Source organism: Cygnus atratus, chromosome 17 (assembly GCF_013377495.2).
Source record: "Cygnus atratus isolate AKBS03 ecotype Queensland, Australia chromosome 17, CAtr_DNAZoo_HiC_assembly, whole genome shotgun sequence".
In the NCBI taxonomy this organism is placed as follows: domain Eukaryota; kingdom Metazoa; phylum Chordata; class Aves; order Anseriformes; family Anatidae; genus Cygnus; species Cygnus atratus.
In genome coordinates, this window is record NC_066378.1 from 7,406,934 (window position 1) to 7,432,396 (window position 25,463).

Consider the following 25,463-nt stretch of genomic DNA (forward strand, 5'->3'; position numbering starts at 1 on the left):
ATTTAAGGTATGCTTTGTGGGTTCCACTTAACACATATATTCCAGCACTTACAAGATGGCACAAAGTTTTGAAACAAATGTCAGAACTATTTCTCTTTTAGTTCTTCAGATTTAGGACATTTGTACGAGCTTTCCACTAAGCATCTTTTTTTGTTTGTTTGTTTTGTTTTTGTAATGCTTTCTAGAGGTTGTGTGCTGACAGCTAGTACCACTATCTTCACTAAAAGTACTTAGAATGGACGCAGAATCACCACCTCCTTGGGATCAGACTATTCTAGTTTGACAAACAGGCACTATACTCGCATGCCCTAAGACAGGGTCTACAAGGGACAATGTTACCTGGGCTGTTTTATTTAGGACGAAAACTAAACGTGAGAAATAGAAAGAAGGATCTGAATGGCTACCAAATCTAGTATGCACAAATCTTTGTACTGTGCTGAAGGTGACGGGCCCTTAGTGCCCGGTGCCGGGCCGCCTGGAACCCCCCCACACCGTCCCCCCACTCAGGCAGCAACAAGCCCAGTGCCACATGGCGTGATCGAGACCCCGCCAGCCCTATCCGCGCCCTCCGGGCCGGCGGGGCTACTGACAGGAGGCGGCGCCCAGCGGGCACCTGTATGCCAGCACCCCTCAGCGCCCGCCCTGAGCGGCGGAGGATCCAATAGCATCTCGAGGAGGAGAGGCGGGAGACCCGTCCGTCCAATAGCCCTCGGCGGGCGGGGCACCGAGAGCCAATAGGGGCAGGTGTTGTTTTAAACTGGCTGCGCTGCCGGAAGCGGGCAGGTGGGGATGTGCGGGTGGTGGTGGAGCGTGCTGGGTGAGTGCGGAGCTGGGCGGGGGGGCTGCTGACGGCCGGGCTCGCGCTGCCGCCTCGCGCGCGGAGCCCTTCCCGCGCTGCTCTGAGGGGGCTGCGGGGCCGCCAGGTCCTGGTAGGGCCGCCAGGTCCTGGCAGGGTCACCTCGGCCTCGGGCCTCCCCTCCCCTCCCGCAGCGCCGCCACCGCTGTGCGCTCGACGAGGGGGTCCGTGAGGCAGCGGGGATTGTCTCAGGTGTCCCCGGGGGGGCAGAGATGTCGTGGGTGCCCGAGCTGCGTTAGCCCCGTGCGGGGGCTCGCGGGCCGCCCGGGGTCTCCGTGCCCGCTGCCGGCTCCCTCAGGCCGTAGCGCAGCGCTCGTTGGTTCCGCACCGAGCCCGCCCCGGTGCCGCGGCGTTCTGCTGCTCCCCCGCGGCTGCGGTCGCGTACCGGGGGGGTGAAGCGGGTCATGTAATGCCCAGCCGCCGTTTTGTGGGCCGTGTGAAGAAACAGTCGCACAAACGCACCGCACACTACTGATTTCTCAGTTTGTAGGCGTTGAGAGCACTGTGGGCTTCTCTTTTCTGAGGATTTTCTTGCTGATTACCTGAGGTCCGCTGAGGTACAGGAGCTCTGAGGCACCCCGGTTATCAGGGCGCTCTATGCTGGGTAGCGCACAGTTCTTGAAAGGTAAAATGTGTATCAGGAACTGGGCCTTTTTTTGGTCAAATTTGCTACTTTTTCTGCTAGTTGGGTTGTTTCAGGCTTCCCCTGTAGTTCTTAGCAGCCCTTTGCAGTTTTAACTGGTTCCAGCAATACTGATTTTACTATCTCAGTTGTCCCTGAAGCAATTTTGCTGTTTTTCAGATAGAATATTTATATGTTCTAACAGGTATATAACATGTGTGTGTTAAAGCAGATAGGCCTAACGTTGGTTTTGCTCTTGTGGGAGCAATTCCAAGTGAATCTGCTGAATCCTGATAGCGATCAACAAAGCTACTTTTATGGGCATGTGTTTTCAGTGAGCATGTTTACGTTGAATAAATAACTGTTAACAGCACAACTAACAACATCCTGCTTTCCTTGCCTCACACCTCCTGGAATCAAAGCAATAATCTTGGAAGATCATTATTGTCTTGCAACGTTAATTTTCTATTTGCTCTCTTGAAAGAAGCAAACATGATTTTTCTCAAATAAGGATACTCTTTGTGCTTCTTTCTTCTACTTAACTGTTGGGTTTTGCTTTTTGTTGATTTCTGTCTTTCCCGCTCCCAAGTCTGTAAGGTGTCTACTACCCCATGACTGTACCACATTTTCTTCAGGGTACATTGTACTCTCAGAGTTGCTGTAGGTGAGGTAGGGAGGATGGGATTAAAAACATAAATACGTGAGTGATGATTGCAGTTTTTCCATCACAGGAAATTAAGCTTAAAAATCTAAGACCACCCAGACCAGGTCAGATCCAAAGCTCGTATAGACTGGTGTCCTGTCTCTGTAAGTATCTAGCAGGACATCCCCAGGGAAGAGGACAAGAACAGAGCAAGTATGTACGATTCTTCTGCTAAGTATTTCCTCCAGCAACTTGTAACTTAGACTTTTTTTGAGTAAGGAATGGGAAATGGATTTTCTTGTCCAGAAAGGGTTCCTAGCTGATTCATTACAAAAGGAAACCAAAGAATTGTGGAAGCTAAGAATAATAAATAGTCTTTGCATAAGAGGAGAAAGAAGTCTGGAAAGGATTCTGGGTCTGCAGAGATGTGTCAGAGGAGAACGGTTACTCTTGAGAAACTGGGGGAAAGGCTGTCCTGTTCCACCCCTTGTAAATGTTCCCAAAGTATAGTGTGCTGGCAGATGTTTACTGTTCTTTGTTTCTCCTGGGAGCTGTGCGGTGGACTTAACCTAGTAAAATGCCAGAGGAAGAAAACAGGCAGCCAAAAATAAAAATTAGTTTAAATCTTACCTCATCGGACTTGGCAATGGCATGCCCCTTATGTGTTATTTTCTGTTTTCATAAGTGTTCTAGTTTGCATTGCTGCCTCGTGAAGTGAAGACTCTTCACCTTGGTAAGGTTACAAACCTTAGTTTAGTTGTGAATTGTCTTTATACTGAACAACGGGAAAGGTGACGGAATATAGATCCATCTCTTCCCTCTCATATTCACGTAACTTTCAAAAAGGTACAACAGTAAATTGAAAGTATGCTTTCAAGGATGAAATATGTTCTGGAACAGGTCCTCTGAGTCTTAGGAGGAAATCCCACCTAATACCTGCATATGGTGTTATTTTACCCAACAGTTCCACATATATGCACTTCTGAACTTCTATATATTTCATGTTGAGAAGCTACAATTAAAATCACTAAAAGGAGTCATCACCTGTACCCTCTGGGAAGTTTCAGATGGAAATACAAGTCTTGAAATGTTAGGCCTATCCATTTACTTATAAGAATATTGCTGTTCTTGAAAAATTTAACTTGTTTCAGAGCTCTGATTTAGTTAAAACTATTTTCTTGTGTGTGTGCTATTGCTTCTCTGGATTGCTTCATGTACTGCTTTTTTTTTTTTTGTCAAAATTCATCTTTCATGTTCAGTCCTTCTCTGTAAGTCATTGGGCTCTCTCCCATCACTTTTGAAGCGGTTGTAAGGTCATGATTAATGTGATTAATATGACACGCAGGAGTGTGTTAGACGATGGAAGTGCAAAATGAAACCAGTAAAATGCTTTAAAATACAAAATAGCTGTGATGCTTTCATGGGTGGGAGGTAAAAAAAAAAAAAAAAAAAAAGGTTACTTTTAATGTAATCAAATGCCTCTTAGTTTGAATCTTTATTTTGAAGTTCGGTATAAAAATCTCATTCTAGTACTGAAAGAATATGCATTCAGTCTTACTCTTTTATGGACTTTTGAGGGATATAGTCCTCAGTTGCCTTTAAACAAATGCAAAAGCAGTAGTAAAGTAATTTTAGATGTCGGAGTTATTGTTGTGGTACATAAAACAATCAGAATCCAGTGATTAATGATCTTGAGCTGTCTTTTAGACTCACCTAAAGAACAGTTTTAGATCAGTTGAGAAGCAATTGAGATTGCTGTGGTAACTGGCAGATGTTATTTATGATGCTTCATTTGCAAAAACAAAATATGTAGCAAATGGCTTCATTTTTCAAAGACTGCTACTGGGAGACCGTAAGGTTAAAATGGTTTTATGCCAAATTGTGAACTGATTGCTTCTAATCAACCAGATGATGGTAGAACACTATGAAAGGAGCAAACAATCTATCATGTTTTGTTCTCTTGATAGTGCCTCTAAACACTACTGTGTACTGGCAGGTATCCACTCAGGCTTTTAACAGATTGTTTAAAGCTAGTAAAACAATACGTGTATGGTCTGAGTACAGTAGCATGGAATAAGAAGTGTTAGTTACTTTAATGTCATTTCCAAATCAGCAGTGCCATTTGGAGCAGAACGCTTAATTACAGGATGTTTGTAACTCTTGTAAAGCTGGCTTATGTGTATTAGGCATAAGTTAGATAGCAGACTAAAAACATATTACAGAAATAGGAGATTGTTGCCATCATTTCACGCTTGATAACTGTCAGTCTATTGACTAGGAATAATAAAGCTAGTTTTTATAGAAGCACATTATCTGGAGTGCAGTAAGTTTTTGCTGTCTCTACCTTATAAACTTGTTTTCCATTCTATAGAGCTTGTTATATTGGACAGGATGCATATTCTGACTTGAATTGTCTTCCGAAAGAAAACCAGAAAGTATTTGTTTTACCATAACCTAGCCTTTTTAGTTGAACTCTTTAATTAACAGGAAAAAAACCTGCTAAACCTCCTCTGCATATCTAAGGATAATTCTGAAAGTGCACTTTCTGCTGAAATAAAGCTAGAAAGTCAGCTTTTGATCAAGCTTTGGACCTGCCATGGGATAAAGTTGCAAGTGTAGAAGCCAGTGCAGACCTAAGCTTTTTAAATCTTATTCCTCTCCTTGATATGTGAGAGACTGTCCTGAATGATCAGAAGGCTGAGCTGAGCACGTCTGATTTGTAAAGCAGCTCTATGCAATAGGCTTATCTCGCGCCTGTGGTTGCAGCACCCTCTTCTATGTGACTATAGACTTGAAAGAATGACACCTGTATGAAGACTTTTGATTAAATGTTTCTCTTCTCATCTCTATTGCTGCTCTGTGTACTGTAACTAACAATAGAAGTGCTTTATTTTACAGTCTAAGCTTCATGTAAGGTAAAAGACTAATGAGGTAATTGGAGTGATATCAAAAAACCTGAAAGAATGAAAGTTGAGTAACTGAGGTGAGACTACAGTAAGAAAGCTAGTCGCTGAATTCTTAACTTGTGTTCAACTACTTAGTCAAAGAAGGATTTTTGAAGACCATGCTTTTCTTCTTGAATGAAAAGTGATTTTCAAGAGAATTTTTTTAACAATGCAGAGCAATGAAAAGTACACAGTGGTAATCCAGAACAATCTTCCCACTCCATATGAGTTGTGGTATAAAATTATATTATTTCTTCAGAAGCCTATTATTTTCTCTATGGCAGAATGAGTGAGACCTCGGTCTATTAATTACCATTATGTCGTTAGTGGAACAATGGTTCTTTAGAAAACTCTTCCTTAAAGTTTTATATTCTGTCAAAGGCTTAAAGAAGCAAAACAAAACCCAAAGCTAATGTAGTTCATAACTCAAAGGATGGCTGTTCAGCTTCCATCTTGAATTCGTGTTGTTTTTGTGCTGATGACGATAATATACTGAAACTAGTTTTTCAGTAAGCATCGACAATAGTCAGTATTCTGTCTTGTAGCTCTCTGCAGAAGCAAGCATTAAAATTTCTCAGTGCAGTCTGATGTCTACTTTAGGACAGTCTCAACCTTGCGTTACAGGTTTGCAGCAGGGTTTTCTGTTTGGAGGAAAATAAAATGGAGCAGTAGTGACATAATCTTTGTAAAGATGCTCTCTTAGAAGCATTTTAGTTATGAAGGAAGTTGATCAAACACAGAACAATATGTGGCTTCTCAGTTAACCTGCTGCCCTTCTCGATTTCAGCAGGAAGCGGTGTGTGTGTGGCTGTGTAGCAGGCATGGGTATCATGCTGCTAAACAGCAGCAGGGCACAGAGATCCAGGCCAATCCGCATTGTCTTCTCTTGTCTTAAAAGGAGCTGTGGCCCTGCAGTCAGGCACTGGGGTAACACTTGTCAAGTTTTTCTGTCTTTCTCAGCTCTGTCCTAATATCTTGTAGCTATTCCTTCATCACCTGGTTGTCCGAAATGTGGATATTTAGCATTATCTAAGGTTTTTCCCTGAATTGTACATAACTGTGGAGTGACTTAGGTTCAGACTGGGAGGAGTTAAAGGAGTTTCCTTATATTAGATTTTCTTTTTGTTATGCTTCAGCAGACAGCCTCTCTGGTTCTTTTCCTCTCGATGTTTGTTAATTGTCTCGTTTTGGCATATCTAAATTTAGGTCTGACTTAAAATACTTTATTACTTAAAATATTAAACTTAATATCCAACCCTGGGTATAAAAATGTGGCAGGTGTCGCAAATCCAATGTCAGCTTTGATCAAAGAAGATACTGAAACACATTATTTGCCTCCTTTGCCAAATTAAATATCACTGCTGTAGTAAGGGGTAGCTATGCTTTTTAGCTGGCATAAAAATTTGAGTTAAAAAAAAAGCTTGGATTGTTTGTACATGACCTACAAACATTTAATCTTGTTTCAAGGCCAGTAGGTGGAGCCCAAGGTAAATAATAATTTTGATATTTGTAGTTATTAAAAAGCACAAATGAAAATTATTGACCTGTAGTAACACCAAGCAGGGTTGATAAGGTGAGAGACAGGTGCTTCTGCCAGAGCAGTAGTGCCAAAGGATAATGATGGGTTCTAGAAAGGTTTTCGAAGTGTTGAAAAAATGTTTGTCTCTCCAGAGAATTGTGATGGGTGTTTTTTTTTTTTAAAAAAAAAAAAAAAAAAAAAAAGCTGCCAAATGAGTTTTTGAGCAACAGTTTTTATGTAAGCCTTTTGTTGTCTGGTAGCTTTGCAGAATCAGCTGGGATCTCCTTTGAGCTGTGTTTCTGAAATAGCCTGGCAAAGCTTAATAAAAAAAAAAAAAAATCCTGTTCAGTGTCTGTATGACCTATGCAATAAGTTATGTAAACAATAATCTCTGAGATCTGCACAATTCAGGAAAGACAGGTGACTATCCTTAATGGTAGCTTGGCCTAAAGTATGTTTTGTTTACAGCTTTGGGAGTGTCTTTGATCAGGCCTTTTCAGCTTCTGCAACAGTTGCTTATTTTCGTTATAGCGGAAGTATTTTGCCTTACTTAAGACCTGAAAAAAGGAGTGGTACTTTATTGTTAATGAGCAGATAATTACATGAGTCTTATGTATTGCTAATGCTCTAGGTTTTGTCAATATTTTCCTGATGGTTGTTTCCTTAGTACAATTCTGAATTATCCAAGAATCACGTTTAAACAATAGATTTTTTTAAAAAAAGTAGAAGACTGTTTATTGAAACAAATGCACTTTTGAAGTCCTGTTTTATCTATTTTTATTGAAAGCTAGTAGTGTGAACATTGCAATCTTTAAGCTTCAGCATAGAGGTAAGGTTCTGTTTTTATAATTTGCAGTGTAATATATGATCTTTATTTTCTTTGTAGGCTATTACAGAATGACCTTGCACTGAGCATTTGTAGAAGAAACAAGACTAATCATCGTTCTTCAATGTGCATCCTGCTGTTCAAATTTGACCCCCGACCAGTTTCAAAAAATGCTTACAGGTAAAGATTGTATAAAAAATTACGGAAACAGGTGTGTTTTAACCATTTCTTCTTGTAGCTTGTGTTTGAATTGTAGATTCAGACGTCAGTATTAGGTATTCAGTTATGCTTGGGTAGTGTCGAACTTTGTGACTTCCTTCATTGGAGTACTTACTGTTACCCTTTGAGAACCCTTTGTTTTGCAACTGTCAGAAGGCTTGGGCTGTAGTCACAGACCTCTTGATGGCAGTCTATAATGTTGTGTAGGATGCAGCCTTTAAAAATTGTAATCCAGAGTTTCAAAGTCCTGCCTTCTGTTGTATCCTTTAAACTAAGGGAAGTCATCCTTATTGGAGAAGGACAGTTGTAGCAATAAGGTTCAGGAAGAGATGCAATTTCTTCTTGTAGTTTAGAAATTTCTAGTGCTTTTGTGTTGAAGCCAATACTTTGAATTTGGTCTAGAAAGTACAAGGTAGCCAGTGGAGCAGAAGTATTACACAGTTATTAGTCTGCTCCATGTGCTAATTTTTCTTCTTTGTTTATATATACTGTGCAGTTCTGACATACTGATTAGTGGTCCACTTCTGTAAGCTAATAGACTAGTACGTTGAGTCCAAAAGATGTTAAAGATGAGACCATATTGCTTGGGTAGTTTCTGTTTAACCTTGCTTCCTCCCAACAACAATACCTTCTTCACTGCATAGTTCACTGCTCTGTTCAGTTTTAAATCATGGCTACTCACCACACCATATTGCACTTTGGTTATGACAGAACCAATTTGTGAATAGGCACAACTGCGTTCAAAAATACAGAAAGGTGTGGTCAAGATATCCACATAGTTACTTGTCTGTGAGTTTGCTTTTGGGAAAAGTGATACTCGAAGATTTTCAGTTGCTGTTTGTCTTAAAATTAAATATTTTTCAAAAAATGCTCAGTTTGAAGATTGTGGGATTTGAAATCCTGTATCAATGTAAAACAAGTTAGTATGGCAAATTTGGAAGCGAAGAGCTGTTAGTAAATGTCCTAGCAACCCCCCTCCATGTCTCCCACAAATCTGGCTGCGGTTAAAATAATAAACTATATAATTGTTTAAGCTAATAAACTATATAATTAAATACAAATATAAAGCTAATAAATAATATAAAGTTAATATAATATAAATAATATAATATAAACATATAATAATATATAATATATAATAATTTAATATAATATTATAATTATATATAAATTCATATATATTATTAAATTATATTATAAATAATAATATAAATAATATAATATAAAGCTAATAAACTATATAATTGTATGACACCTTTAGCTGAAAGCTTAAGTCAAAACAAGTATTCATGCTTCCAGGTAAGTTTTGTTTTTGTTTTTGTTTTTTGTTTTTTTTACTGGTTACACTGATGTCATCCAGTGAGTTTCACTAACATTAAATTTCCTCTAACAATTTTGTCCCATTACAGACCTTAATCTTTAAAGCTTATATCCAACGTTAGTGTCTTAGAGCACATTCAGTAGATAACAGAAAGAGTACTTCAGGCTAGTAAGAAGACTGTCACATTCTATTTTCTGCATTTTTGCATACTGTATGGGTTCCATATTACTTTGTGACGCACAAGTATCAGTATTCTTCCAGAAACTTCCAGAATTAGCATGCTCTGCACTTTTCATTTACTTGTTTTTTCTGCCCTTTTGTATTGAGCAAAGGATGCCATTCTATAGAAAGAAAGGATTGAGAACCAAAGCTTCAGTTGTCCATAGCATGCATTCCTTTCTGTCTGGAATCTGCCTGAAAAGGGTTTGTTTGATGTAAATGGTACTGAACTAATATATCAATTTATTTGGTATGACTTTCTTTGGTATGACTTTCTTTGTATTGCTAGTTAGCAAAAACAAACAAACAAACAAAAAAATCAATTTGATGCCTCTGGGGAAAATCCTTCGGATTTAAATTATAGTTGCTTGCCAAGTGAATTTTCTATTTTATTTAAAAGCAAAATTCTGAGTACTTTGCTAACAACTTTAGCCTTTGAGTCAAGTTGCATTGAATTTGAAATTTTGAATCATAGCAGGAAACAAATTGCTATCAGTGTCAAAACAGGAAAACGTTGTGTTGGCCCAAGTTCAGGTATTTAGTAGTCTTTGGTTTCTAGAACAGTACATTGGCCGCTTTTTGTGAGTACCTAATTAAGCAAAAAGCTTACAGATCACCTTTTTAATACATTTATGAATCTGTCTTCCTGTACACTTGAAACTTGATTTTCTACCCTTTGTGCTCTCTATAGGCCTATCTGTAGTGAAGTTTAGTGTTGTGACAGATGTTTTACTGTAGTCTATTATTATTGTCAAAGGTAACATGCTGCCATTATATTGTTTCAAACTATACTGTGTGCATCTTAGGAATAAAATACATTTCAAGCTTCAAAGCTAGAATCAGTCTTTTTATGGAACTGAATTATATTGTAGGAAATTGCTTTAATGGAGTGATTTCTTATGTTTTCATCTCTACCTCAACATTTAAATAAATCTTAATAAATAAATTCTGATACAGTTGAATTATTTCAGCTACAAAAATAACTAAGTCTTTTCTAATTTATTAGATAATGAGGGTCACTTAATAGTATTTCTTTTCAGTATGATTAAGTTCCGTAAAATGCAAAATGAAGATGTTTTGAATAAGCAATCCTGTGTACTAAACTTTTGCTGAACTTTGGAATCTGTGGCTTTGAGATGGGGAATATTCTAACACTGGGAAACTTTCACTTTCTCTTGCTATTTAGGTCCTATAAACAAACTGTTCTCATGTTTGGGGTTATTGAAGGCAAAAATCCAATTGGAGCTTCAGGAAGTAAGAACTGATACAGTTCAAACTCAGGTAGAGATGTTTAAGTGAAATCTGGGGAAATAAGGCACTTGCGGTAAAGGGAGGATATTAAGCAAGATGATAACTTTAAACTAGCTGAAAAACCTATAGATCAAAGACTGGAATGGGGTGGAAGAGGGAAGAAATAATGCTGGACTGAATTGAATGTTGTTATGACTATTTGGCATTGGAAAGATAAAACATACATACTCTGCTTTCCAAAAGGTGCTGTCTTTGGGCAAAATACTAAGTATCTGCCCAACAGGAAGGATGGCACTGAAGTACCAGCCGCCTTTTCTCTATAGCTGGTTACAACTGTTTCTGCAGCATCACTAGTGTGCATCTGAGGACTCATGATCATGTTGCACAACTTTATATTAATGAAGAGTTTGCAAGAAAAGTCTAAACCTGTGAAAAATGTCAGTACCTTTGAATGCTGAATAAAGAAATCGATTCTTGTGCTGTGGCTTGAAAACTAGTGAAAAGTGTATGGTTCAGTGTACAGTAGCAAACTTGGCTTCTGCTGCATAAATGTAATTGACATGCAGGTGTTAAGAGGAACTGATAGTGAAGAAGATGCAGAGGTTATAGGAAACTAGTTAAGGAAATCTGCATGTTTCTGAAAGATGGCATTTTGTTAAAATTAAATATTAAGTAATGTGGCTGGAAAGAATGGAGAACGTTAGGGGAACAAATCACACACACATCCGTCAGATAGGCTTCCTGTAAACCTGTGGGTTACATTTAGATTTTCTTTTTTAAGCTGTAACTTTGCATACTGAAGTGTCTTGATTAAGATTAAATTAAGATCTTAACACTTGCAAGGCAAGAGATTGCTTTTAATTCTGTTCTTTGAAAATATCTAACTCATTCATGCAACAAGATTGTCTTGAGACCTTTCACAAGCCTGAGAGAAGGCTGTGGTCAGCTGTGATTCAACTTTATCAGAGTGATAAAGGTGAGATGGTAAGGTAAAGATAGTTTCATACTTAGAATGAGCTAATGCTGTGGCAAGGATTAGCTCCTGTCTGTACTGTGAAGTTGCTATTTCTAAATAATAGTATCTCACTACTCTTGTGTTCTACAGACTTATTCTAGCAGCTAATAGAGATGAGTTTTACAACAGACCATCCAAATCTGCAGATTTTTGGGACAGCAGCAATGATATCCTTAGTGGTATGTAACTTTATTGTACTTCTTGTTTTAAGTAGTTTTGATACAGTTTGTAAGGGACTTAGGGCCTGGATTTTTGTTATGGTGGGGTGGGTGGGTTGCATTGCTAAGAAATACGCATCTCCCTTATACTTCTGGGGAAAACATGTCATGAGTTTGAAAGAAGAACACAAGAACACACATGAGTTTGAAAGAAGAACACAAATTTGAATTTGTTTTGATATCATGTGGCTTTTTCCTTGCCAGTTTTGCGTTCTTTAACTGATTGCAGTCCAAGCAGTGCAATGGAAATATATTAAATTAGTTTGTCCCTCAGAATTTAGCTTTGTCAGATACACTGAAATACTTATGTAAAAATAGATGGAATTATTCTACAGACTCACCGTTTCTAATACTGACTTGAAATCGTTAAACCAAACCTGAAGGAAATATTTTTTTTCCAATTTCTTATCAGTTAGCGATTTATAGGCTACAGAATAGTTTGTTATTAATCCATCAGCTTATTAGATTTCTGTGTACAGTCATTTTAACAAAATGCTGTCAGTTGTCTGGTTTTCCTGTGTGGGGAATCTCAGATTTTTAAGTATGATCAATATTTCTCCCTTTTCTCAAACAGAAATGAAGCTCTAGAAGACAAAGCATTTTTTGCGTCCAAGTTTTTGACTTTGCAAACACTGTTTGCTGATGTTGTGTGTTATTATCGTTGGCAGGGAGGCCTGTGAGGATAAATTACTCCCACTGCACTGCAGAACTGAAGTTCTGGCTGACATTCCAATTTCATGCCAGCCATTCTGGATGCTGCTTCCCCTGCTACATAGCAGTTTAAAAGAGAACAACCAAATAAAATTATCCTGAAAACTGAAGGGCCCTGATTTTTTGTCTTTTATACCTTTTTCAGCTGTGGCTGTATTTGGCGTAAGAAACTAGTTCTCCATATTCTCCATTTGGTGGGCTTATCTCTGGAGAGCCTGTTAATACATCCTGAGTTAATAATGCTATCTCAAATGAAAGCATCAATTTGGACCAAAAAAAAATAAAAATCAAATTTAATTCTTTGTGACTTAATGAAAGATTTTATAAGCTTAAAAACAATGTAGGAAAACAGTAATTGCATATGTTTATCATTGGGCATTTGTCGGTATGTTTTTTTCCTTGTTGTGCCTTTCAGTTAAGGTAGAGAACAGTAATAAAGTATTGTGAGAAACTGTGACATAGCTAAAACTTGATATTGAAGTTTTGGCTACTAAAGAAAGGAAGGAGTTTCTGAATAAGGATCCAAAACTTGTTGTATTCTAATGAAAGCTCTATTATGATACGATTCAGAATTAAAACATTTCCAACAGCAAGCATGATATATCAAACCAGTTTTCTTTTTTCCATTAAACACCTGCTGTTTAACATGAGCTTGCTGCAAATAGGTAGTGTTTTTCTTAACTACTTCTGTGCAAAGAGGTTTGGATGTAGGCTTCATTTTTGCAGCACCAGATCTTCCTTCGTCCCCTGCAAAATTACTGTTACCTGAGTACAGAATTTTTAGTTATCTAATTTAATCTAAATTATTCTGGTTACTTCTAACGTTAAACTTACAAACAACATTAATCTTCCGAGACTTGATTTTGAAGTAAGAAATTCTGAGTCTACTTAGTTTTATATGGATTTTATAGCTTAAAATTTTGCTTTTACACTTAATTTACTTATTCTCTCTCATCTATTATTTCAGCAACAAGGAAAATAATTCTTAGCCCACAATTGGGGATGGGTAATGTAAATGGGCTTACTTTACCTGTAGTAGTCCAGAAAGACAGTTTTGTACCTACTGCATTTTATACAGCCTGATCAAGACTCTGGATTTGCATTAAGAAATTCTTAATTAACACAGATTTTTGAAAATGAATGTAATCTAACTCATACTTATTTTACTAGGTCTGGATATGGAGGAAGGAAAAGAAGGTGGGACGTGGCTGGGGATCAGTAAGAAAGGCAAGATGGCAGCCCTGACAAACTATATGCAGCCAAAGACAGACAAAAATGCAAAAGGAAGAGGTATGAAGGAAATGGAAAAAAGCATACAAGCAAATCCTAGTGTCCCAATTAAATCAAGTTACAATATTAATTTCGAGTTACATTACATTAACATTTTCAAGTTAAATCAAGTTACAATTTTAATTTTACAATGATAATTTTTGTAATTATTATTACAATATTAATTTTAACCATTTTATTAAGCTATAAAGTGATATGTGCTTTGAATAGGATTTATGAACAAGCTTGAGTCCCTGTGCAGGGAACTTGACGTGGATAATGATATTCTAATCAAGCAGGCAAAAAATAAAACAAGATTAAGTGGAAACGTTCAGACAAGAAATACAACGCCAACTGTCTTCTCTTAAAACGATTATTCTAATTAACAGTTGGAACAACTAGACAAGGGTGAAGCTAGATTTAGATTACACTAGGCTTTTTAAATGTGTGTGCTCTTCAGATAAGAGCTAAGTTAGGGAAACAATGCAACTTGCATTATGGTAGAGGCTAGTCTAAAAGATTCCTTCTCACACGATGAATTGGAGTGGCAGAAGTAAAAGGAGAACCTCCTCTGGGAGAGCTCTTTTAAAGGTAAGAATAGTTCTGCTTCTAACTGCTATATGATAGTGCAATGGCAAAACGTCATGTTACATAGAGAAACGAATGAACTATGTCATCTATATTTTATTTTAATGTCATATATAAAATGAAGTTATGGTAAAGAGAGGAGAAGAAGGGTACATCCAGCAGAGAAGAGTTAGTAAATATGAACTCTGTAGAAACAAGCAGTTGACTGAGTTCTTCAGAATAGATGTCAAGCTCTTAATTTGAATGTGGTACGATGCTGTAAGGCTTTTAAAGGTGTTTAGATGTTTTTGTTTTTTTTCCCCCACTGTTGTATTCTCTTGGTGGCAGAAGTATTGTATATTGCTACTGGTTTTACCAAGTCTGACGGAGAAGCAAGTTCAGGTGTTCAAGTTGCTCCATGTACTTCTTTCTTAGGTGCTCTTGTAACTAACTTCTTGACTTCAGATATGGACAGTTACTCTTACTTGAAGAAAGTTTCAGTAGAAGGACATCTTTACAATGGATTTAACTTAATAGCAGCTGACTTCAAGTAAGTCTACAAACATCATGGTTCAAATTTCAAAGGAGAAAGATAATAGCACAAATACTTGTTAGCACATAAGTGTAACAATATAGAATCTTGTTACAAGCTAAAGCAAGAGCTCTTTCTCTTGCTAGTAGGCAGGTAAGAGCCTATTGTTACTCCTGTCATAATTCGCTTTTTAATCTTTTAAATACTGGAGGTACATCTTGTATACTAATCATCACTACAAAATGTTTTGATTCTTTTTCCTAATGGCCCATAATTAGTCTTTTCCTTGAAGGCTGTGTGTGCCTTCTTTGAGAAGGCAAAACCTTGGCTCCATAATTTCTCTGAAATGTAGATGCTTCTGTTTAATTATAAAACTTGTTATCCTCCCTCCATGATTTTTCAACTGTCAAACTCTTAATCAAAGATTTGGTTTGTACTTATGCCTACTGTATGCTGTAGGTTTCCTGACTTGTAAATAAATAAAGAACAAACAAAAATACTATATTAGAAAATGCCAGCGAATCTTATCCAAAAATTTGGGCTTGATGGTGCATTGCTTTTCCACACAGTTGTTTCTGAACAGCTACCATAACCTCAAGTTTTTGGCTGGTGAGCCATAGCGACTTATGAGAGAGATCAGAGTTTCAGCATTAGAGCTGGAGAAAAAGCTGGCAGCAAACAAGTGTGTTAAGCATCAGAGTTCTGGAGAATGTTATTCAGAACCTGGGAAGCTGGTCAGCTCAGCGGAATATACTTGACAGAAGCTGGTTATCAATTAAATACATGAGAAATGGGTGGGTTGTGAGTGCTAGAAATGCTGGCAATGTGGAAAAATGTTAAAATATGATGAGAGGGAGAATAAATGGGGAAATAGTTAAGTCTTTAGCAAAAAAGAGATGCAACTGGGCCTATTACTTGCCCATGGAAAAGAAGTTCAAAGCTCTTCTTAGTTGTCCTTAGGGTGAACAGGGGCAGCTCTGGCAAGTGGAGGAAAAAAAAAGAAGATTAAGACAGTGATGATTGAATGTCTCTTGAAGAGTATTGTCTCTTGCGGTTATGTGAAAACAGCCTGATGATGCATATCTGTAAATTAAAAAGACCCTTTCTGTGTCCTATCATATGGCTGCAAGTGGACCTAAAATTTACCTCTGCCAGACGGAATGGTCCATAGTGGTGAGCTTCTTAGGATGCAACAGTCATACAAAAGAGTTGATGGCAAAATGTTATTTGCTGTGACGAGTTATCCATTTTTAACCCCCTATCAGTACCTAAGTGTCCAGTTATTTAAAGCATGAGGACTTTCTTCTTTTCAGTAAGCCTGCCTGCTTTCTGTCCAGCCGTTCTGAATTATATTACTGTTGTGTTTAAAAATGATAATGTTAACATTTGACAATGGTAATGATAAAGTTTTTCAGAGTAGGAGAGTAATATCATGCATCAATTAATCCCTGGGCTGTGGTATCATAGTAGTAACAGTGGGGAAAAAAACTTCTTGCTGTGTTTGAAGGCTGCATGAAATCAGCACGTAATCAAATATAGAAGCTGGTGGTTTTTCAAGGAGAAATTTGTGTTTGTTTTTCAGTACCACCAAAGGAGATGTAATTTGCTACTATGGAAACAAAGGAGAGCCAGAACCCATTTTCCTAAATCCTGGTAGGTTTGCTTCAGAAGAGTCTGATTATGACTTTCTGTTACTTTAACGGAGTCAGAATATAGCCGTATTGCTCTAGTAATTTGGCTATATAAGCATTGTCTTCACTAACTTTCTTTGTATTCTTTAAAAATGTCTTTAAAGTCATTTAAATATTTGCTAATGCATGTCAGTAAAGAATTAATACTTCATAAAAAGCTTCTATCCATATCAGTGTGCTCGCTTCGACTGCAATTACTGGCATCTTACTTAAATAATTATGATTGAAGGACAGAGGTCTGTCTTGAGGAATGGGATTTTTAAAGATTTGTGGGTTTGACCCTAACTTTTCTTACCTTGCGGTGTTAAGAGCATAGTGGCATTGTGCTCACCTAGTGACAGTTGACTTTAAAACAAATTTTCATCCTTATCAGGTAAACTGATTTAAAATATTTAAAATCTGGTCCTTTGCTAGTCAGTTACATAGAATAATACTCCAGAATTCATTACCAAATAAGCCAGTTTAAGTACTGAATATTAGCACAGAAGAATGCTTAAGCACAGCCAAATGTGATGTTGCTTGCCATGAGTTTTATAGTATGTATGTAGATTATATGTACCTAGTAGTCCACAGCCATTGGACTTTAACATTTGATTATTGTTTTTAATTCTTACCATATAACCTCTTCATTACAGATTTCATTAATTTCATGACAAGTAAGGCTTGGAGGGTTGGAGTTCCTTTGTAGAAATGAGCAATATCGTTATTGAGAGTTATTTTGTGCTTAGATAGTGTAATACCCTGAAGTTTCTATTATCGTTATGATGTGGGCATGGAAGCTTTGATATTTCACACCACAGTGTATGCTGTGTTAATAAGTGATGAAAATCACAAATTCATCCAATTTTAGTAAATGTAAAGTAGTGATGCTCTTGGGTGTGTTTTCTATTAAAACTGTCAGAAGTAGTGATCCAGAACAGTTGCTGAGAAAAGGTTATTTTCATTAAGGTTATTTTCATTTTCACACACACAGACAACTAATTTGTTTGCATCTATTTTATTTTTTGTGTGCATGTACAGGAATATATGGATTGAGTAATTCTTTGTTGGATACACCATGGAAGAAACTTCAGTATGGGAAGCAGCTTTTCACAGAAGTGATCAAGAGAAGTCAAGACCTTGCCAGAGAAGACTTGGTGCAGGAGCTTCTTGCAGTGATGAATAATCAAGAGCCGTAAGAAAGCAATATTGAATTTGTTCAAAATGCAATGTGGCCAGTGTAGAAGCTGCATAGAAACTATCTTGAGTGTAAAAAGAAAAAAAAAACTTTTGCCTTGTGTTAATTGACTTATATGTGGGGACTGAAGGGCAAAATTTTGTCTCTCCAGAGACTGAATTTTAACAGTGTTTACAACAGAAACAGTAAACTCTACAGTTACTGTTTTGCTGCTCATAGACCATACACTGACTTCTCTGAGCTGTTTTCCCTTAAAAATTGCATTTCTTATTAAGGATAATGAGTGCAAGACAAAGGATGTGTATGTTGCTTGCCATGTTTGTGGAGGCTTAATGTAGTTTCAGGTTCTTGCTACACACTACACCCTTGTATACATGAGTCTGTTTGTGTTAATATATGTTAGCTACTCTGCGTTGTTACCCTGAGTAGACATTGAAGGCGAAGAAACAAACTGTTTTCAAATAGAACTAATTGTCTTCCTCAAAAGTGCTATTTTAAGCTAAATAGGGGAAGGAACTAAGGGAGTATTTGCATAGTGTAGCTTTAGGCCTCTGGTCAAAGTTGTTCCTAAGAGATGAGTTTGAGAATCTGAGTGAAGTTCCTGCATTCACCATTGGCTCCACAGTAAACCTGAGCCTCTAAGTTAGGTATCTAGAAGTAAATGAAATTGATAACATTTGAATGTCCAGACATGAAACCGGGTAAAGGAGGTGCTGTGGTCTAAATCCGTATCCTTGCTCACTGTCCAGTAACTTACATGTCTAGCCTTCCTTTCTCCTATCTAGAAGGAGACTTGTGTTGAAGTCACGCTGATTCTGTTATATAGACCTAGTGTCCTAACCTTAAACTGATTTTTATGCAAACACGTATTTGTGGAATTTTTAGCACTTTAGAGTAAATGTTTACTTATAAACTTAGACATCTGAGCAATGAGTAGTAATTGGGAAGTCTGCTAAATGATCTCAATTACTTTATTTGATATCACATCAAGTGATTTTTCCAAAAATTTTTAGTCTGTACCTTTCACTGGTTTAAAAAAGTCTAACATACAATGCAGTCAGAATAATCTTCCCTTATTGTTCAACACTTCAGTATGATCTTATCTGAAATCATCTTAATAGAGAATGGAAATACTTATGGAAATCAATATTTAAGATGAAGTCTGTAATCTTTCCAAAGTACATGTTGGGAATGATTTTTTAAAATAAATTTGAACATATTTATATGCAATAGCTTTGAACATTTGTAAAATACCTTATTGCTTGTTTTTTATGATCACTGTTACAGAAATTAAGCGGTTGACTTACTCTTAGAATTCTGTTCCTTCCTCCTAGATGCAGGTTTTTGTCCCTCACCTCCATTCTCCTGCATTAGCCCTGGCTTTGACTGTTGTCAGAGATGTATTGCAACTCCTTCTGTCCTTAAAACTGCTTTGGGCCAATAAGCTTGAGACTGGGCGTAGAATACAAGAACTGCTAGTGGTGGAGTATGAGATGGAAGCTGTCAGTTCTCGCAGGCTGAAGTCCCATGCTGTACGTGTTCTCCATTGCATCATGGAATGTTCCAGCCACGTGCCCACTACAGGAGTGAGAAGAGCTTAGTTCTCTCTTCATACTGGAATTGCACCTATTCTTGCTTTTCCCTCAAACGGACACCCCCAGCTCCTCTTTTCCACCAGAACGAAGAAAATGAGCCCAATTTGGTGTAAAAGCCATGATGAATTGCTTAGTCTCCTCTACGGAGTGGGATGAGCTCTGAAAATGGGGTTGAATTGATCCATGTGTTTTGTTCTGCCTTCTTCCGTAGCATTCGCTGTACAGCTGATTAGGCTGTTAAATTTAGCCAGAGAATACTGGGTCTCGCTTTAATAGAATACATACAACTGGGTCTGTGCTAGGAGGCAAAAGTGTGATATTCTTCAAGATGGAAGAGGCTTAAAAATCAGACAAACCTGTTGCAGTGATAGTTAAAATGAACTGCAATTTAATTGGGATCTTTATTGAAATAGGAAGCTGTAGTTGTGGCTAGTATAAGAATATTCTGTTGATGTGAATGGAAAGTCAGGGATATGGGGTTGCTGCAGTAAAGTTTTGTGGCCTTAGCAACTCTTCTGTGGGATGCAGGTACTTGTTCGGTTACAATAAATGAAGCTTGATAGTCTTTCAAGTTAAGTTACTAAGTGTCTTTCAATCTTCGATAGGATTATATATCAAGAGATTATATACAAGCTCACCTTTGTGAAGATACAGCAGAATGCAAATTTTAATGGAAGAGTTCTCATAGGTATCTTCAAGGTATTCCATACAAAAGAAAAAGAAGCAGAGAGGTCTCTTTTCAACACAAATAACTCCGAAGTCTCAGTGGAAAATGCATGTTTGTGACGTGCCTCAAATTGCTTGATCATTAACATCTGAATTGAGACGTTAGGGGAAACTAAAATACACAAAGACAATGAAAGAATAACGAAGAAAGTGAAAAACTTTTCAAGATACGAAAAATATTTAAGTGAGACAAAAGTTCTAGACTTCAGAAATCTTTTGGAAGGAGCTGACAAGCTGTTCTATATTTTTCTATTCATATAATTTCAAACACAGTTCACACTTCTATCCTTTTTGATCTTACTTTTATTTGTCAGCCACACAGTCAACACGCATCTTAGTGCAAGAGAGGTGAATGCGTGGGAGAATTAAAATAGATATCTATATTTTGTACTACTTTACAACTTTTTCAGTCAATTACCTGACCCTGCGATTGAAGACCAAGGGAAGGAGTACATACGTCCTATATTGAACAAGTATGCAGCTGTGTGTGTTCGTTGCCCAGGTTATGGAACAAGGTAAAATTTCATAATCCGATATAGATGTGTACTGAATCACAGCATATCAAATCAAAATTATGCTGTCATCAATTTTAACTACATAGTGACTGCTTCAAACTTATTCAGATATTAAGTGTAATTTAGTAAAGTACTTCCTTGCACAATATTCTGATCTCTTAAATATGCTACTGATCAGCATTTTAAGTACATGTTATGATTCATTGTTGGTGGGAATGAAGTTATGAAGACACAACTTAATTTTGTCCAAAACAAGATAATGCAGTTCTTCTAAATGGGAGAATTTTACCATCTAGTTTCTTTTTGCTAACATTTTTGAAGTTAATGTTTACTCATTCCCATTATTCTGCATGCTATATAGCAGCCCTTCCTACCATATGGTCCTCCCTTTTTTCATATTTCTTTCACTACTTTTCTCCTGTATCATCTCAAATACACAGAATTAGTCTAAGCTGCAAGTGTTGTGAAGTCATACCCAAACTGCAACAACATTTCACACTTCCTCAGGCAGCTTGTTGTCAGCTACCTTTGTCATCTGGGATTGTCCTGTTTCAGGGAATGCTAGCATCTTCTAACTGCCAATTGAGTATTGTCAGACTGAGTTCCTGGCTCCCCAGTGTAGTAACAGATCTGACCACCTCTAGTTTTGATCTTAACAAAACATGAAAAGCTTCAAAATCATTTTTTAGCATAAAAATAAAATGATCTACGGCTGAGCAATTGCAGAACCTATTTCTCTTCCAAGAGACAGAATGGTGTCATCTGTGCAGCTGAGCAAGTCAGAGGTTTCTTCAGGCATATCATTGTTCTATCTAGCTGCCATTTTCACACAATGAAGAACCGTTACTCTTCTTGAAAGGATATGTATTTCCACTTCCCGTAACTGGTGCTTCAGTTTTTACTGGGTTTCTTACTTCTGCTCAGATTGTCTACAGAAGCTGCAAGAAGAATAATGTAATGTCTTGCATTTAATTTTCAGAGGGACAAAATCAAAGGTCAACCCAGTTTCTGCTTGTAGGGAATCCCTGCTCTAAGACTACCAATGACTTTTTCAGATTTTCTGGCTTAATCAGCCATTGCATTTCAACTGTATAGATGTAAATTGATAATCAGAGCGCTCATTTCAGTATGTATTTTAAGCTGGTATTTCTGATGGCAAAAACTGAGTCTCTGTAAAAGGAATGTCAAGGACACTTAAATACGGAATAATGAAGACCTCAAATGCTAAAGAAGCATTTTTCTACACTTGTACCACAGGTTGTAGTATAACTGTTTCAAAGGAAACAGGATTATTTCTGGGATATCTCTTGAAATATTGACATTTTTCTTGTGAATTAACACTATATTTCAAGTCTTCCCTGCTGCTATAATTGTATGCTCACTTATCTTTCCCTTAGTAACACTGCTTAGTGATTAGAGATTGTTAATTAGGCCTCATAGTGTTCTTCTGAGGAAGTTGAGCACTTCATATGAGCGAACAGCTGTGAAATGATTTGGAAGACCACCACATCATGGTGGTGGGGTAACTCATACTTCCAGTCAACAGTCTCCCTGGCTGGGTACCGTAGTGTCCACAGAGAAATGTTGTCAGAGTACATGAAAAAAATCTGCTGACAAAGTAGTACAGATGCATGAATGGAATCTGCTTTTCATGAAAACTAATTTCCTCTTCAGAAGGTTCCTACAGAAAGAAGAGTTTTTGTGATCATAACAATGTGACAGTAACAATGATTTTTAAATTGTAATGGACAATTCATTTGGAAGGAAAGAATGAAGGAGTACTGTTGATATGAGTAAGAAAAACTTACGCTACTTCTGACTCAAACATACTTGGCACATCAGGGAAAAAAATGGCTTTTTTAATCATGCTTGTCAGCTGCTGCAGCTGCAACAGGGAATCAGAGCAGCAATCAGAGGAAGAAGGGTCTGAAAATGACTATTTGAACTTGTCAGGGTGAATTCTGACCTGCTGGTGTGGTGATGATGTGGTCAAGAGAAAAATGAATTAAAACCTTTGGGGGTGGGGGATGGGACCCTACAAATTTACAGAATGGGTATAAGGCTTAACCTTCTACATTTGTTGTTTCAGGACTAACACGGTTGTTCTCATTGATTCAGAAGGACATGTTACTTTCACAGAGCGCAACCTGGTCAATGCAGATGTCAGACAGTGGGAAACAAGCACCTATGAATTTGATCTGCACACGTAACAACTTTCCATTTGAATGCATTGTAATAAAAGCAATGAGAGAACAAGCTGTTAAGCTCCAGTAAATGTTTTCTGCCAGCTTCCAGAAGCCAAAAATAGCAAGAAAAACAAAAGTTTATTTAAACTGGTAGCATACCGTAATGAAGTCACAAATCCTTTGCATAAAACCAAGTTTCTCAGTATTCTTATATTAAGTAGCAACTTATTTAAAAATCTGTTTCTGATTGTGTGGTGTTCTATTCTAGCTTCAAAGCTTAAAAAAATTATAAAAACAATGGAAAGTACCAACGTAATACTTCTGGGTATGATCCAGTGTCTTGCTTGTATACCATTAATTTATTTTGATTTCAGTTGGCGCTGAAAATGCATGCAGCTTTTTGGAGAATCTGGCTTAAGCTAACTTTTCCAATCTGAATTCTGTTTAAAACTTACATTTCATTTGCACATAGAGTATAAAAGAAATCAGCTACAGTTCCATTTCTGTTCACAGATACTTCTAATTTCTTTGTGTGCAAATACAACCGTATTGTATGATGCCTGAAACCAATGTCTGGAAGTCATAGAACATACGTGCAGAAGGGATCATGAGGCTTATATCACCTGCCTCCAGAGCAAGGCTATCTTTGCCCAAGAAGGAAATCATTTGCTTTTTTCTCTTTTTTAAGATTTGTTAAATATTAAACATGCTTTCTGTTCAGAGAAGGGGAAACATTTGCTGCTTTTATTGTTTTTACCAAACTTTGCTTTCCCTTCAACATAAAATTTTAAGATTGTATAGCTGATACCAATGTGCATTAAATAAATCTTTGTAGCATTAAGTGCGTTAGTAACATCTAAACTTTTCAGCAGTGCTGTGGTGCACTGTTCTGTCCGGGGAAGGCAGAGCCGGGGGGGATTCTTTTTGGTTTCCTATAAATAGTACAGCAATCTTAATTCTTAATGGATCTTAATTCTAAAACTTGATTTGAGTAGCAAAGTGTTTGAACTTAACTTCTTCTACAGTTCTATTCATTGGAAACTCGTTAAAAAAAAAAAAAGGCAAGCTGACTTGTTTATCTTTGAAAGGAATAAAATTATCTGTATGGTGACATTTTGTTTCCGGATAGTCTAATTAGCAGTATTGTTTTCTTCCCCAGCAGGCAGGTAAGGAGTTCGCAAACAGAAACTGAATATGAGGTTTACTTATATCATCTATTTTGTACATGTGCAATTTTGCCTTCACTTCTTTATTGGTGTAATATGTCAAAACTTGGAATGACTGCTCATATTTTTGAGTAAAATAGCTCTGTTGTAAGGGTGTTACTGCAGTTTTATATTGCTGAAGAAGTTGGGTATTAAGATGTGCTTTGTGTTTCCTAACAGCTGTGAATTAAAAAGCTATTTAAATGCATGGTTTTCAATTATTCAGTGCCAGTGTTAGGTGATGGAAGGATTCTAGCTAATATGAAGATATATTAAAATCTTAAGTCATTTTGCTGCTATTGGTGTTCTGATTTTATTTACTTTGAACACTGAATATTAAGTTAATAATGGATCACTGATATTTTTTCCTTCTATATGCTTAATGTAATTTTTAACCATCTCCTGGTTATTAATTATTACAAAGTAGCAACATTTCTGATACCGTTTACAAAGATGTGCAACTTTTCTATACTCAAGGATGTGTGTGAACTTCAAACAAACAAAAACACTATGCAAGTGTAATGGAAACCAGGACACGGAGGAAGTGGTATGTTAGCTGAAACCAGGATGCGGAGGAAGCTATAAATCAGACTTTCCATACTCTGGAAGGCCTTTGTTAGATTTCTGATTGCCAAGAGATGCCAAAATACAATTTATTCAATAATTTCTTTATTTACATATTTAAACAGTTTCTAGGTACCAGGAGAGTTTGCACAACTAGTCAGTGTAGGGTAAGTAGTACATAAATGAGTTTTGGACCTCCTTGATTGCAAGAGGATCAATACAGTCTTGTTAGCTACTAAAAACTAATATGAAGTGTAATGATGCTACTGTATACTTGATCTTTGCAGTTATGATTATGTAATAGTGACTTAGGAAAGACTTCAGGCAAATATATAGTCTGGCCTTTAGAGCTCTTAAAAGCAGTTTTAGTCCTTATTTAACAAACTCTGAATTAATGGGACTTCAGCATATTCATGATTAGCAGTATATACTTAAACATTCTCAGTGAAACGTTCTGGATTTAAGCTGGTTTTATGAAACCTTATTTTAATGTGCTTGTTCTTTGTGGCCTCTGAAAAAGGCAGTACCTACAAATGCAGTAAGGTGCTTTACAAGCCTGGCTCTAGTGACAGGGAAAGTGTTGTCAATGGGTATCTCATCCGACATGCCAGCCCTTATAGGCCCAGAGCTAACCACACTCAATAACTTATCAGATGGTATAAACACATTAATTGCTTCTGTTCAGTGGAGAAAACCACATCACTTATCAGATGTTAATTAAGATATATTAGATAATAAGCTGGGAATATGTGGAGCCAATAGTGTCACTTCTTGTGGTACAGTGTTACAATCATTATTCAATAATGGAGACTTTTGCCTTTTTATTGTAAGAATGTTGCTCTTCCAAGTAAACTGTGTATGAGAAAGCAAGTTTTTCTCTTGCTGTACTAGCTCTGTTGGGAATGGTTATTGGAAATAGGCACAGAATTAAGCTCTTAGCCAAATGCATTCATCTGTCTCATGTTTGTCACATCTCATTTGAAAGTCTGGCATTTAGAGAGGAGTTAACTGTGCTTTCAATTACAGATGGGTTTACGTTATTACCTCAGTTTGGATTAATAGCGTACTTAT

General features: G+C 37.2%; 1 protein-coding gene across 3 annotated transcripts; it reads left to right on the forward strand.

Annotated features, from left to right (window-relative positions):
• Positions 1-720: 720 nt before the first annotated feature.
• Positions 721-24,127, forward strand: TANGO2 (transport and golgi organization 2 homolog). 3 transcript variants are annotated; one of them, XM_050714120.1, is made up of 9 exons: positions 721-783; positions 7,472-7,591; positions 11,527-11,615; positions 13,536-13,655; positions 14,637-14,751; positions 16,316-16,386; positions 17,445-17,598; positions 20,333-20,437; positions 22,527-24,127. In XM_050714120.1, exons 2-9 carry the CDS (start codon positions 7,536-7,538, stop codon positions 22,645-22,647), a joined length of 831 nt encoding a protein of 276 aa, XP_050570077.1. In that variant the 5' UTR covers positions 721-783; positions 7,472-7,535; the 3' UTR covers positions 22,648-24,127. The 3 variants fall into 3 exon arrangements, with proteins under 3 accessions (XP_050570077.1, XP_035412454.1, XP_035412458.1); XM_035556561.2 differs by having other exon boundaries at positions 723-817; XM_035556565.2 differs by having other exon boundaries at positions 723-817; positions 14,667-14,751.
• Positions 24,128-25,463: the final 1,336 nt, after the last annotated feature.